The sequence below is a fragment of the Leptopilina boulardi genome, unplaced genomic scaffold (genome assembly GCF_019393585.1).
Source record: "Leptopilina boulardi isolate dan_hultmark-lab unplaced genomic scaffold, ZJU_Lbou_2.1 LbouV2_310, whole genome shotgun sequence".
NCBI lineage: Eukaryota > Metazoa > Arthropoda > Insecta > Hymenoptera > Figitidae > Leptopilina > Leptopilina boulardi.
The window spans coordinates 1,294,808-1,307,605 of record NW_026137875.1 but is presented as its reverse complement, the minus strand read 5'-3'; the positions used below and the strand labels follow the sequence as shown (position 1 = coordinate 1,307,605).

The 12,798-nt window shown below is 23.8% G+C and overlaps 2 protein-coding genes and 1 non-coding gene across 3 annotated transcripts; all 3 read right to left on the bottom strand.

The window, feature by feature from the left end:
* Positions 1–44: 44 nt before the first annotated feature.
* Positions 45–6,530, bottom strand: LOC127283802 (uncharacterized). Its single transcript, XM_051308898.1, has 3 exons — positions 6,032–6,530; positions 192–572; positions 45–63 (listed from the first exon to the last, which is right to left on the bottom strand). The coding sequence occupies exons 1-3, from the start codon at positions 6,433–6,435 to the stop codon at positions 45–47; spliced, it is 804 nt and encodes a 267-aa protein (XP_051164855.1). The 5' UTR covers positions 6,436–6,530.
* LOC127283837 (5.8S ribosomal RNA) lies at positions 2,596–2,750 on the bottom strand. Its single transcript, XR_007843396.1, has one exon. It is a non-coding gene; the product is annotated as a 5.8S ribosomal RNA (ribosomal RNA).
* Positions 6,531–7,158: 628 nt separating the features above from the next.
* On the bottom strand, positions 7,159–12,639 carry LOC127283768 (odorant receptor 46a-like). Its single transcript, XM_051308851.1, has 5 exons — positions 12,015–12,639; positions 11,341–11,724; positions 11,038–11,242; positions 7,568–7,723; positions 7,159–7,257 (listed from the first exon to the last, which is right to left on the bottom strand). Exons 1-5 carry the CDS (start codon positions 12,416–12,418, stop codon positions 7,207–7,209), a joined length of 1,200 nt encoding a protein of 399 aa, XP_051164808.1. The 5' UTR covers positions 12,419–12,639; the 3' UTR covers positions 7,159–7,206.
* Positions 12,640–12,798: the final 159 nt, after the last annotated feature.

Here is a 12,798-nt window from a genome sequence, read left to right as displayed (position 1 = left end):
TTATCAAAAAAAAGTAATATATAAATTTTATATGTAAAATTAATTCATGAATCGAAAATACACCTAATTAATACAATTATAATTTAATTATAACTAATAAATAATGATTGATATTAATCAATTATTTAAATTTAATGCATGCATTTTATATTATTAGAAATAAAATGAAAATTCATCATCAAATAACTTACAGAAATAAAGTATTGTGGTGTATAATTGTTTTTGATATAAAAGCTGTCTCTAATTCTTGTTTGTTAATTTTGGAATTTTTCAATTTTTTAATTTGAGACGAAAATTCATTTAATCTATAACGTATAAATTTTAATTGACAACAAAGTTGAATCATAAGTCCTGGTACTAGTGTATCGGCAGATAAATGAACGATACTTGTTTGAAAATGTCCAATAAATTCATGAAACCAAGTGATCCAAAAATATAATGGCACTCTTAAATTATAGGGACGCCAAGAGTTTAATATTTTTATTCTTTCATCTCCATTTTTGGAAAGTACAGCAAAATACATTGATACTACGGCTAATCCAACTGATGTTGCATGTATAATGGTAATTTTCCTGCATAAAATGTTTTTTTAATAATTTATATATTTTTTAGGGGTTTGACCAGAATTTTCGGATATAACTCAATTATGATGTTCATTGAAGATATTCATAAATGACATATTTCATATAATCTCCGCTTTATATTTTTAGACATATATTGCCATGGATATAGGTAAGCAATATAATTCTTTTGATATATATAAATATTAAAATTTGAAATAAATAATAAATAAATATTACTAATATGTAATTATTTCTACAATATTATTTAAATAATATTTGATTATAATCAAAATTTTCATTTCAGTCAAAAATATTTAGATATTTATTAAGAATTTAAATTTAAATTATCAGATTAACAATTAATGTTAAAAAAAAATTAAATTTATATAGATGAAAATAATAAACATTGATTTTAAAATATTTTTTTCTCCAAACACGAATACTTTTTACAAAATCGGACAAAATAACAAGGATTCTTATCTTATAAATTTCCAAAATCTGAAAGATTGTGCGAATCCATGCAAAAGTGCGATTGCAAAAAGATAAGTAGAAAAGCAATATATAATGACACGTTCATTACGTCCTGTCGCCGTCAGATGTCAAAAACATGCAGGGAACACAAACAGAGTTGCCAATGACCAACTGCGCTTGCGCTACTACGACTTTTTCATTAGTAGAAAAAGGCGCTCTTATTTATAACGCTTTAATATAAGAAAATGTTTAGAAAATTTTTTTTTCAATCATAAGTGTTCAATTTATTGTTTTTATTTTGTATTATAAAGTTTTTTTAATAAAAAAATTAACAAAGCAAATATGTGTTTATTTATTATTATTTACAAATTTAAATTCAATTTTTTTTTAATTATATTAAAAAAAAACTACAGTTTTAATTAATTAGTGAATTAGCGTATTTTAATTCAAAAGTTGATTTTTATAGAACAAAGCCATTATAAAAAATATCAAAATTATTCCTATACTGATTAATTTTCTGTAGCAATAATTTTGTTTTTTAATTTAATAATGAATTTATCCCTTGGTGTAATGAATAGTAAGGAAAAAAATTTAACAATCCATCCAAGTCAAGTATGACTTGGATGGATTGTTAAATTTTTTTCCTTACAATTTTGTTTTTTGTTAAAACTGTTGTTTTTTCTATAAAAATCAACTTTAAAATTATAGTATACTAATTTACTAATTAATTATCACGGGAATTTTTTTTTATATAATTAAAAAATTTTCCAAATTAAATTTATAAAAAATAATAGAAATAATAATAAATAAACACATACTTGCTTTGTTATGACTTTTAAAATTATTTGAACTTAAAAATTATTTAGAAAATAATGAATGAAAATTAATTTTTATTAAAAAACTTTACATTTAAAAATAAAAACAATAAATTAAACACTTACAATTATTTGTTTTTATAGTTTTCTAAACATTTTTTCTTATATTGAAGCTTTTAATATAAGAGCGCCTTTTTCTACCAATGAGTGAGTTGTAGTTGCACAAGCGCAGTTGCGTTTGGTGACGGTCATTGGCAACTCTTTGTGCTCCCTGCATGTTTCTGCCATCTGACGGCGACAGGACGTAATATGAACGTGTCATTATTATATTACTTTCCTATTTTTTTTTGCAATCGCGTTTTTTTATGGATAATATAAAAATATCAAAAACAAATATTCACTTATTTGTATCAAATAGACAACATTATATAAAATGATTTTATTATTAATCGTCGGTCGAAGTAAAATTTACTCATTGACACAACGACAATAGTCAATCAAATATAAATTTAAAATTCATGTCTTTATTTTTTGATACGTGAATTAAATCGTTCAAATAATAATTTGTTTGACTTGCCATTTTTTGTATTATATATATTATTTTTATAATATAATAATTCAACTTATTTCAAACGACATCAATATATATTTTTTTTATTATTATTATAAAATATTATTTGATGAACGTTCATTATTTCGCTATAATTATTCAAATTTTGAATAAAAAGCAGTTTTTATATTATAAACGACCCTCAGCCAGGCGTGGTCCGGGAATTGTATCCGTGGACCGCAATGTGCGTTTGAAATGTCGATGTTCATGTGTCCTGCAGTTCACAATATGACGCGCAATTAGCTGTGTTCTTCATCGACCCACGAGCCAAGTGATCCACCGTTCAGGGTAATCATTTTATATTTTTAATATTTTGTTTCAAAATTCGATAGTCCGCTTTTGATAGGACAAGATAATAATACACATAAAAATTTTGCAAAAATAATATTATTAATATCATTTTCTATTTTTTAAATACAATACATTGCAAACATAATATTTTAATATAATACACGAAAATATAAAAAATTTTAATTTCCAACATTTATCAAAATTTAAATGATAAAGTATTATTATGTTTGTCTGTCTCTTTTATAATTAGTATCAAAACTTTATGCAGGGTAGAGGGCCTCATTGTAGCAATATTTTTTGAACAATTAAAGAAAGTGCAGTGTAATATTTCTTAATATTTATGATGCATGACTTTAATTAATTTAAAAAATTTATAATAGCTTCGCATAATAAGCGAAAAACAGTCTGCATTCTTCAATCGTTTAAAAAAAGATGTCCACTTTGGTAATTTTAAATGGTGGGAACAAAATTTTTTTATATTTTTGATCATTATATTAAAATATTGTTATTTATTGTACATTGTAAAAATACAAAAATTATATATTTTTGCAAAAATTTTTTTATATCTATAAGATAAATATTTTAATATTTAAATTTAACTTAAATATATAGAAAAAACAGAAGAGTGTTGCATAAATATTAAAATGTCCGCCATGAATAAATGTTTATCAGGAAAGTTGAGTGAACATTTAAATTAAATATTCGTTAAATGTTTATCAGGAAAGCTGAGTAAACATTTAAATTAAATATTCCTTAAATGTTTAACAGGAAAGTTGAGTAAACATTTAAATTAAATTTTCGTTAAATGTTTAGTGCGAAAGTTGGGGTGTGCTGGGAATTGAACCTACGTTCGCCGCGCGCTAGCTAAACACCCTAACCACTACACTACAGATATATGGCTGAAAAAAAACCTTCCACACATTCTACAACTTTATTATTATAATTATATAATATTATTATTATATACATTAAAATAGAAATAGAACAAGTAAATGAAACAAGTAATATGAACACATGAAACAAAATTTAAATTACAGTTATAAAAAAAGGATTACCTAATGTAAAACAATATAACTAAAAAATAATAGAACTAGCTAAATTATGTTTTCAATCTATGTCAATTATAAACAAATGCACTATAAATTTGAATTAGAAAAATACCACTGACAAATTTTGTTTCATGTGTTCATATTACTTGTTTCATTTACTTGTTCTATTTCTATTTTAATGTATATAATTTGTTTACTTTATTAATTTTAACAAACAATTTTTCTCCACTTTAAAAATTAATTAAATCTTTTGCAAAACACAAAAAATTTAAAAATTAATTTTTAATTTATTAGTAAATTTTTCAATTATAATAAATAAATTAATTGTAAATAATAATTTTGATTTAAATGTTTAGAAAATAGAATTTCTATGTTAACTTTCATTTTTTATTTTAATACATTAAAATTGTTTCCTTAATTATTTTTAAAAAAGCCTTTTTTGGCTTTAAAAAAACTAATAGAATTGTTTAATAATAAATAAAAAATTTTGAAATTAATTTCCACCAATTTGTGAATTTTTAATTAATAAATAATATTTAAAAAATTAATTAATTTTATAATAACCCTTTCATATGACCTTCAGTTATATAAAAATGTTTTACAGTATTATTTCGATACACTTTTAAATTTTTTATTCACCTACAATGTAAATATTTGGAATATTCAAATATCTCCGTGAAAACCTTTTTAAATTAGCCCGCCCTTTTGAGTCAATAAGTAGAATCACTAATTGTCTATCAGTAAGTTGTAGAGTGTGTGGAAGATTTTTTTTTCAGCCATTATATCTGTAGTGTAGTGGTTAGGGTCTTTAGCTAGCGCGCGGCGAACGTAGGTTCAATCCCCAGCACACCCCAATTTGTTTCCAAAAATTGTTGTTTATCAAGCATGCAATACTTGATTCAATGTGAAACAAAGCATCAAAGCAGAGCAACGGATGTTGAAACTTATTTATTTTATTTTTATTCCCAAAAAATAAATTTTTTTTTATTGTCCTCCGATAATTAATAACTAATGATTAATAATAATAATACTTAATAACTATTAATATAAATTAATACAACAATAATTATAATGATCTATATATTATTATTATTATTATTATTATTAATACTTCTTAAATATTATTTATTTTTATTTTCTGAATATGTAATTTAAATTTTCAGGAAATGTTCGTCGCAAAAGTTGACTGAATATTTAAATTAAATTTCCAATCCACTTTTGCGATAAAACTTAAACGAATGTTTAATTTAATTATTTAGTCAACTTACCTGCTAAACATTTATCGAACATTTAATTTAAATGTTTACTCAACTTTCGAACTAAACATTTAACGAACATTTAATTTCAATGTTTATTCAACTTTCACACTAAACATTTAGCGAACATTTAATTTAAATGTTTACTCAACTTTCCTGATAAACATTTATTCATGGCGGACATTTTAATATTTATGCAACCTTTACTCAAGTTTGCAATTAAATATTCCGAACATTGCAGTTAAAGTTTTAATAAATGTTTACTAAACTTCCAGTTCTGTGTGGGATACTGTACTATTGTATTATTTGGGTTTTTACACAATATATATTATATATATTGTTTTAAAATTCATCTTTAACAACGCGTAACTACCCTCTTCGTCTCACGGATACTTTGTCTTCGTGTGATTGGTAGAAAATTCATCCCTGTCTGACTGGTTTTTGTGAGCGTTTAAGCTCAGGTGACTGATCCGTCCCGGGACGTAATCCCTAGTGTAGGTCTATTTGCACCTGAGTGGTATGTGTGAGTACCATTCGTCAGGTATTCGCGTTCTTTAGAGATGGCTAGGGAGGTTGTTAGTTTCATGAATGTGGTGTAAATTTTTTTTAAAGACGGGGAACGTTTTTTTGGTGTGAACGGTTCTAGTTGTAAGAATTATGCATGATATATCTGTGTCGCTATTTTCTTTTTGTCTTGTAAAAAATGTTTATTTACATTTATTTGGAAAACATAACTTTTTGTCCAAATAAAATTCTAAATAAGCTAAAATTATATTGTATGCTGTTTAATAATTTTTTTTCAGAATGATCATCGTGGTGAGAAAAAATTGTTTTTTATTCTTTCTATATATTTTTAAACAAAATACCATTAATAAATATATTTTTTCAGATTTAAAAACTTAAATTTTTTTCAAAAATCTAGACTTTATCTGTATTAAAAAAATAAAAAGAATATAATATATTTACTCAAACTCACTTAGCTTTTTTATCAACTTTATTTTGTATTTCTTCTTCAGTACTATCCAATGGTTGACTCTGTTCATCTAATAAACTACGTAACAATGATTTTATATGATTTCTTCTGCATATAAGAATTAATCCTTTAACCCAACCATTCAGTAACGTAAATAATAAAAATGAATTTTCTACAATTGCATCTTTGATATTTTCTGAGGAAATAATTATCACGCACACAAGTGATAATCCAACTGAAATAATTGTAAAAAAAGTAAAAACTGCATAAAAAATATAAATAATTTTAAAAAAAAATTTAGTGCAATCAAATGGCTGCCATAAGCCACAAAGTTTCATTAAAAAAAATGTTGCCGGTAAAATATCTTTCATGGTTCTTTTTTTATTTTCACTGATTTTCTTTAACATTATGATTGTGTTTCTTCTTTATCCAATATTAATTTGAAGTGAAAATAATATAAAATAAATAATATTAATAATTATTTATAAATACATTCAACTTCAAAATTTAAAAAAATTAAAAACACTACAAAAATGAATAAAGTCTTTTAGTTAAATGTTGGGTTTGTTTAGTCCCCACTACTTTTCAATATATTGATTTAAATATTATTTTTCAATGGAAAGATAGAATGTCGCTTATTCTGTTTATATAATAAATTAATATCTAACTTCAATCGATGACTTCTTAAGAAAGTACTCCTTATTATTCTATATATATATATTTATATATTATACTTGAAGGCAATTTTCTTATGGCTATTAAAAAAAAACCCTTATATATTTGCATAGTACAAAATGTATTCGCAAGAATAAACTGTTACATTATTCAATATTGTCAATTACCTGACTTCAACATCTTGACTGTATTACTTTTAAATAACATAAAGACAAAATATACCTGTACATTGTAAAAAAATTTATTAAATTTAATTTATTTAACCATTTGGTAAAAAAGTAAATATTTATAAAATATAATAAGCTATACACAGAAAATTAAAAGGCATTAAAATAAGCTGCAACACTTAATATTTTAATGCCTTTTAATTTTCTATGTAATAATGAGGTAAAATTTTTTTTTAAAGAAAATATATTTTTCAAATAAATTTTAACGTACATAGTTATATTGGAGTGGTTTTTGAAAAAATTAATTAATACCTATTTTGAGAAACTACAAACGAATTATACAGAATGTTGTAAAACATTGTAAGCTGAATATGAAGCCTTTAGAATCTATAAACAAAAAAATTAATTTAATGAACTTCTTGAATACAAATTAGAGTGAAAATTACTCTGGTTTTACAATGTTTTATATTTTCTCAAATAGAATAAAAAATTTCTTTGAAATTAGTCAGTTTTTACATTGTCAGTAAAAAACAACTTAGTTTCTCATGATTAACAATTAAATTTTAATAATTGAAATCGTGAAAAGTGACAATATATTTAAATTTAAGTAACAGAAATATAAAAAATTTGAATTCAACTACAATAAATCATTTATAACAACAATAAATAAAATAGATATTTAAAATATTTTACTGACCGATGCGAAAGAATTTAAATTGACAAATGCAACTGAACAAATAGAAATTAAAATTGGCTTTTTGCAACGAATCATCATTATTATCAAGCTTTTTCTTGTTTCTTTTCCAAGAAATAGCCAATTGCTTTCAAAAATTGCTTCCTGTAAATCACTACTCTGTTTGAAATATTATTATTATTATTATTATTATTATTTGAAACATTATTTTAATTATACACTTAAACTTCCATTTTTCTATTCTAATTGTCAGCGTTTTTAATATTTTAATACAATGAATTGAAGATATATTTAAATATAAGTTAAAACCATCATATAATAAGCAACTAACAAAGTTTAATCATAAATCACTACATACAACTCTATTTTTAAACTTAAAATATGCATTAGTGAGAAATCGTCAATCAATTTGACATCAATCTATTTGTACTAACTACAAAAAATGTTGCTGTTAATATTCCCGACATATTTATTAGTTTTTTTTAGTATTTACGTTTTTATGAAGGAAAATAAATTTCATGTCAAATTGATGACTGAGAAGAGGGTAGGGTAACTGTGACCCAGTTATTGGCACCTTAAGGCCAGGTCCAAGTGAGGCAGCGCCATCTACATTGAAACTAAAATTTTTGAAAATTTTCAACAGCCTTTTCTTGAAAACAAGAAGGTAAAATGCTTTTTCCTTTATGGATAATTGATTATTGGCAAGATGTACACCAGCTAAAACTTTTTTTGAGTTAAAATAATAAAAAAAAATTTCATGTCAATAAATTAAATATGAGCACTTTTTTCACAAAAACTGTAACAGTACTTTCTCAGAAATTACAATCAAAAATGCCATTTCCATTTGGAAAATTAATAAACGCTAAAAAATACACGACCTAAAATTTACCAATCACGAAAATAACAAAAAAAGTATTTTAACATAACATATTTTACTCATTATGACAGCCGTTTGGCAGGTTGTATATGTCACCAGACGTTTCACAGTTTTGCCGAAAGGAGGAGATTGGCGCTGTTGCTAACCACCTGAAATACATAGGGTGTTTTCGACGTTGGCACTCTGAGCGCTCTGAGAGCTCGAAAAGGTTCTCAACCACATTTTATTATTTTAGAGTATTTAACCTAATTTAACCTAATTTAACCTAACCTAATCCAATGCAATCTTCTCATTACGCTTTCAAAACCGGTGAAGACCACGCTGTTGCATCCTGGAGGAAAGAATAATTTTAAATGGTTTAGTTTTAAAGAACAATAAAACATTATTCAAGAATAATGGTCGCATTTTATGCGACGTAACGAACGTTGATACGAGTAAGTATTAATTTTAATGTAATATTTATATTTTTGATTTATTTATTTTATTTATTTATTTTATTTATTTTATTTATTTTATTTATTTTATTTATTTTATTTATTTTATTTATTTTATTTATTTTATTTATTTTATTTATTTTATTTATTTTATTTATTTTATTTATTTTATTTATTTTATTTATTTTATTTATTTTATTTATTTTATTTATTTTATTTATTTTATTTATTTTATTTATTTTATTTATTTTATTTATTTTATTTATTTTATTTATTTTATTTATTTTATTTATTTTATTTATTTTATTTATTTTATTTATTTTATTTATTTTATTTATTTTATTTATTTTATTTATTTTATTTATTTTATTTATTTTATTTATTTTATTTATTTTATTTATTTTATTTATTTTATTTATTTTATTTATATTTCAACAAGATTTTGTACAATTCCTATAGCGTTAACGTAATTGACTTCAGGGTTTAAATTTGCCATTTTGGAAAATTTTCCGTTATTTACTTTCGCACTCAGAAAATACGCTCGGTTTATTAAACAAGATTGAGAAACCAGAGCACGAGCACAGCCCGAACGCATCCAATTTCAAATAAAGCATGCAAATAACACACCCTTTTTTGTGCACATCACCTAAAACTGCAGCCCGTATCACAAACATGTCACTTTTAGCATGCTTTAGCCAATCATAATAAGTTATGGCTAATCATAATTTTTAATATTGGTTGAGAACCACTTAACACTTTCAGAACACTCAGAGAGTCGACGTCGAAAACACCCATAATCTACCAAAGGGCTGTCACAATCAGTAAAGCAGTATGAATATGTTCAATAGTTAATAAAATTTTTTTTTGTCATTTTCGTGATTGGTAAATCTTAGGTCGTGTATTTTTTAGCGTTTATTAATCTTCCAAATGGAAATTGCATTTTTGACTATGAGGGTATTTCTACCGGGTTTTCACCTCAGAAAGGCAGACAAAAATTGTGTACAAGTTATATCTAAGAAAACAAGAAAGCAAAAAAAATTTTTTTTAAATTTCAAAAAATTAAGAAAATTTTAAATCATTTTGGGTGTAACATATACTTTATATATACGATTCGATTCGCCTTAATGCAAGGGATTCAATTATTTTATGTATTAACTTGAATTTAAAAAAACACAAAATTTTTTAGCTAAAATATGAATTCTTGATTTTTCAATTTTTAATTATTCTTAAAATTTAAATCAAATCTATACTTTATATATACATACCAATTGATTCGTTTTCATACAAGGAATAAAATTATTTCATATATACACTTCAATTTAAAAAAACACAAAATTTTATAGCTAAAATTTGAATTTTTGATTTTTTAACTTTCATTAATTCTTTAAATTTAAATCAAATCTATACTTCATATATACCATATAGATTCGTCTTGACGTAAGGAAGATGATTATATTATATTATATTTTTTTCCTCTATATAGAAACATGTTATATGAGATCCTGATCAATTGTCTGGATGTAAGTGTGGGTCTGTGTTTGTATGTGTGTGGATCGTTTTTGTGAACACTATATAACAGGTTTTAATGGATTTGGATAAAATTAGGTAGGCTTATTTATCACATTAATCTCTCAAAAATGACGAGAGGATTTTTAGAAATACCCCAAAAAAATTTTTTATCGTTTTTTTCCAAAATTTTTTTTAATTTAAAAAAATTTTTAAAATAGAAAAATTTAAGGTAATATATAATATAATCGTCTTTCTTATATCAAGACGAATTGATTGGTATATATTATGTATAGATTTGATTTAAATTTTAAGAATTCATGAAAGTTAAAAAATCCAATTTATCGGCTCGGGGACCGGAAATACAGATCAAAAACTGAAAAAATGGTGATCTCGCCTCACTCTACTATACAGTAAATGAGTAGAACAGTAAGATTTCTTGTACCCTAAAAAATCATTTCTCCAAAATGTTAACCCGAAATCATTTTTTATTTCAGAGAAAATTTCAAATTACAAAAAAAAAACGTCTTTTGCCCACATACCCTTAAGGATCAGTATTATATAGTAAACTTGTTGTGGTCTATTTTTAAAAATTATTTTTTGTATATTTTTTAATATAAACAATTTATTTAAAACAATTTTTTTTAAATACTTACGCTAAACATTAATTCATTTCCATAAAAACAATAAAGTAAAAGTTGCGTTAACATGCAAATCACAAATGGAAAAAGTGATAATGAATTTTCATAATTCAGAGGTTCCTTTGAAATTTTATAAACAGTTACACAAATGGCAATTAAACTTGAAACAAATTGAGCAAATAATATTTCCACAAATAGATTTGTAATTTTTTCCGCAAACCTATTTTATTTTTTTTGTCTTAAAAATATATTTTGTTTATAAAAAAAAATATATATATATATATTAAAAATATTTTATTGAAAAATAGTATAATTTACCGAAATATTGTGTTATGATGTACAACAGTTTTTGAAATAAATGATGACTCTAATTTTTGTTTAATTATACTGGAATTTGAAGTCTTACGAATATTTTCCACTTTATAAGGAAAGTCATTTAATCGATGTTGCAAAAAATTTAATTGACAGCAAAGTTGAATAATAAAACCCGGTACCATAGTATCACCAACTATATGTACACTTGATGTTACAAAGTGACCAATAAATTCATGAATCCACGTTATCCAAAAATAAAGTTTCAAATTAATTTCATATGGTCGCCATGTGTTGAGAGCTTGTGCTCTTTCATCATTAATCAATATTGATAAATACATTGAAGTTACGCCAAATGCGATCATACTTGAATAAATAACTGTTATTTTTCTGTAATAGTAATAAGAAAATAAATTAAAATTGATTCTTGTATAGAAGAAAAGTTAGCTATTATAATTACGAATCCCTTAAGTTTTTTAAAATCAATCTCATTTGATATGGCGAAAGATTATTAACATTCGATGTTAAATTCGTTATTACATCGACACAAAAAACCCTAAAATATCAAGTTGGAAACAAATCCGATTGTTATTAATAAAATTTATTTCCTCAATTTCTAATTTTGAAGAAAACGTTTTTAAAATCCACTTCTTTAATAACAACAACAAAAAATTACATACTTGGCTTCATCATCAAATTTCTTTTGCATTTCAAGTTCAGTGGTGTCCTGAGGTTGGCAATGATCCTCCAGCAATGTTTTCAATAAAGATTTAATACCTCTATGTCTAGATAAAAATATAAAAGCTTTCACCCAACCGTTAAGTAATGTAAAAAGTAAAAATGAATTTTCAATAATCGCATCTTTGATCCTTTCGGATGAAATAATAATGAAACATATTAGTGACAATCCTACGGAAATCATTGTAAACATTGTAAAAACTGAATAAAAAATATAGACTATTCTCAAAATGGGATAATTTAATTTAAATGGTTGCCATAAGCCGCAAAATTTCATTAAAAAAAAAGTTGCCGGTAAAATATCTTTTATGGTTCTTTTGTTCTTATCACTGCTTTTCTCCAACATTGTGAATTTTATTCTATATACTTTAAGCTGAAAATATATTGTATATTAATTTAAATAATTATTTGGAGAATTTTTTCATTTTCAATTCTTTGGAACTAAAACACAACAATTGTGAATAAAGTTTTCTTATTGAATGGTACATTTCCAATCCCCACTTTTTACAATGTATTGATTACAATAAATTTTCAAAGTAAAGACAGAAAATGTCATATCTCCTTATATTAACTTCAATCGATGATTACTGACTTCCCAGAAGCAACCCTTATTATTATTCCATATATATAGTTATTTTTTTAAAATTCAAGAAGGTAATTTTCTTATATTTGCATTATGATACTGAATGTACGTATATTCATTATTCAATATAATGTCAATTTCCT

What these genes read in the sequence shown, in the direction of transcription:
- LOC127283768 (XM_051308851.1), bottom strand. Translation starts at nt 12,418, where the DNA reads ATGTTGGAGAAAAGCAGTGATAAGAACAAAAGAACCATAAAAGATATT. An exon ending in AAATTTGATGATGAAGCCAA is followed by an intron (nt 11,725 to 12,014) that starts GTATGTAATTTT and finishes TTACTATTACAG; the next exon opens with AAAAATAACAGTTATTTATT. An exon ending in CATCATAACACAATATTTCG is followed by an intron (nt 11,243 to 11,340) that starts GTAAATTATACT and finishes AAAATAAAATAG; the next exon opens with GTTTGCGGAAAAAATTACAA.
- LOC127283802 (XM_051308898.1), bottom strand. Translation starts at nt 6,435, where the DNA reads ATGTTAAAGAAAATCAGTGAAAATAAAAAAAGAACCATGAAAGATATT. An exon ending in AAAGTTGATAAAAAAGCTAA is followed by an intron (nt 573 to 6,031) that starts GTGAGTTTGAGT and finishes CATTTTATGCAG; the next exon opens with GAAAATTACCATTATACATG.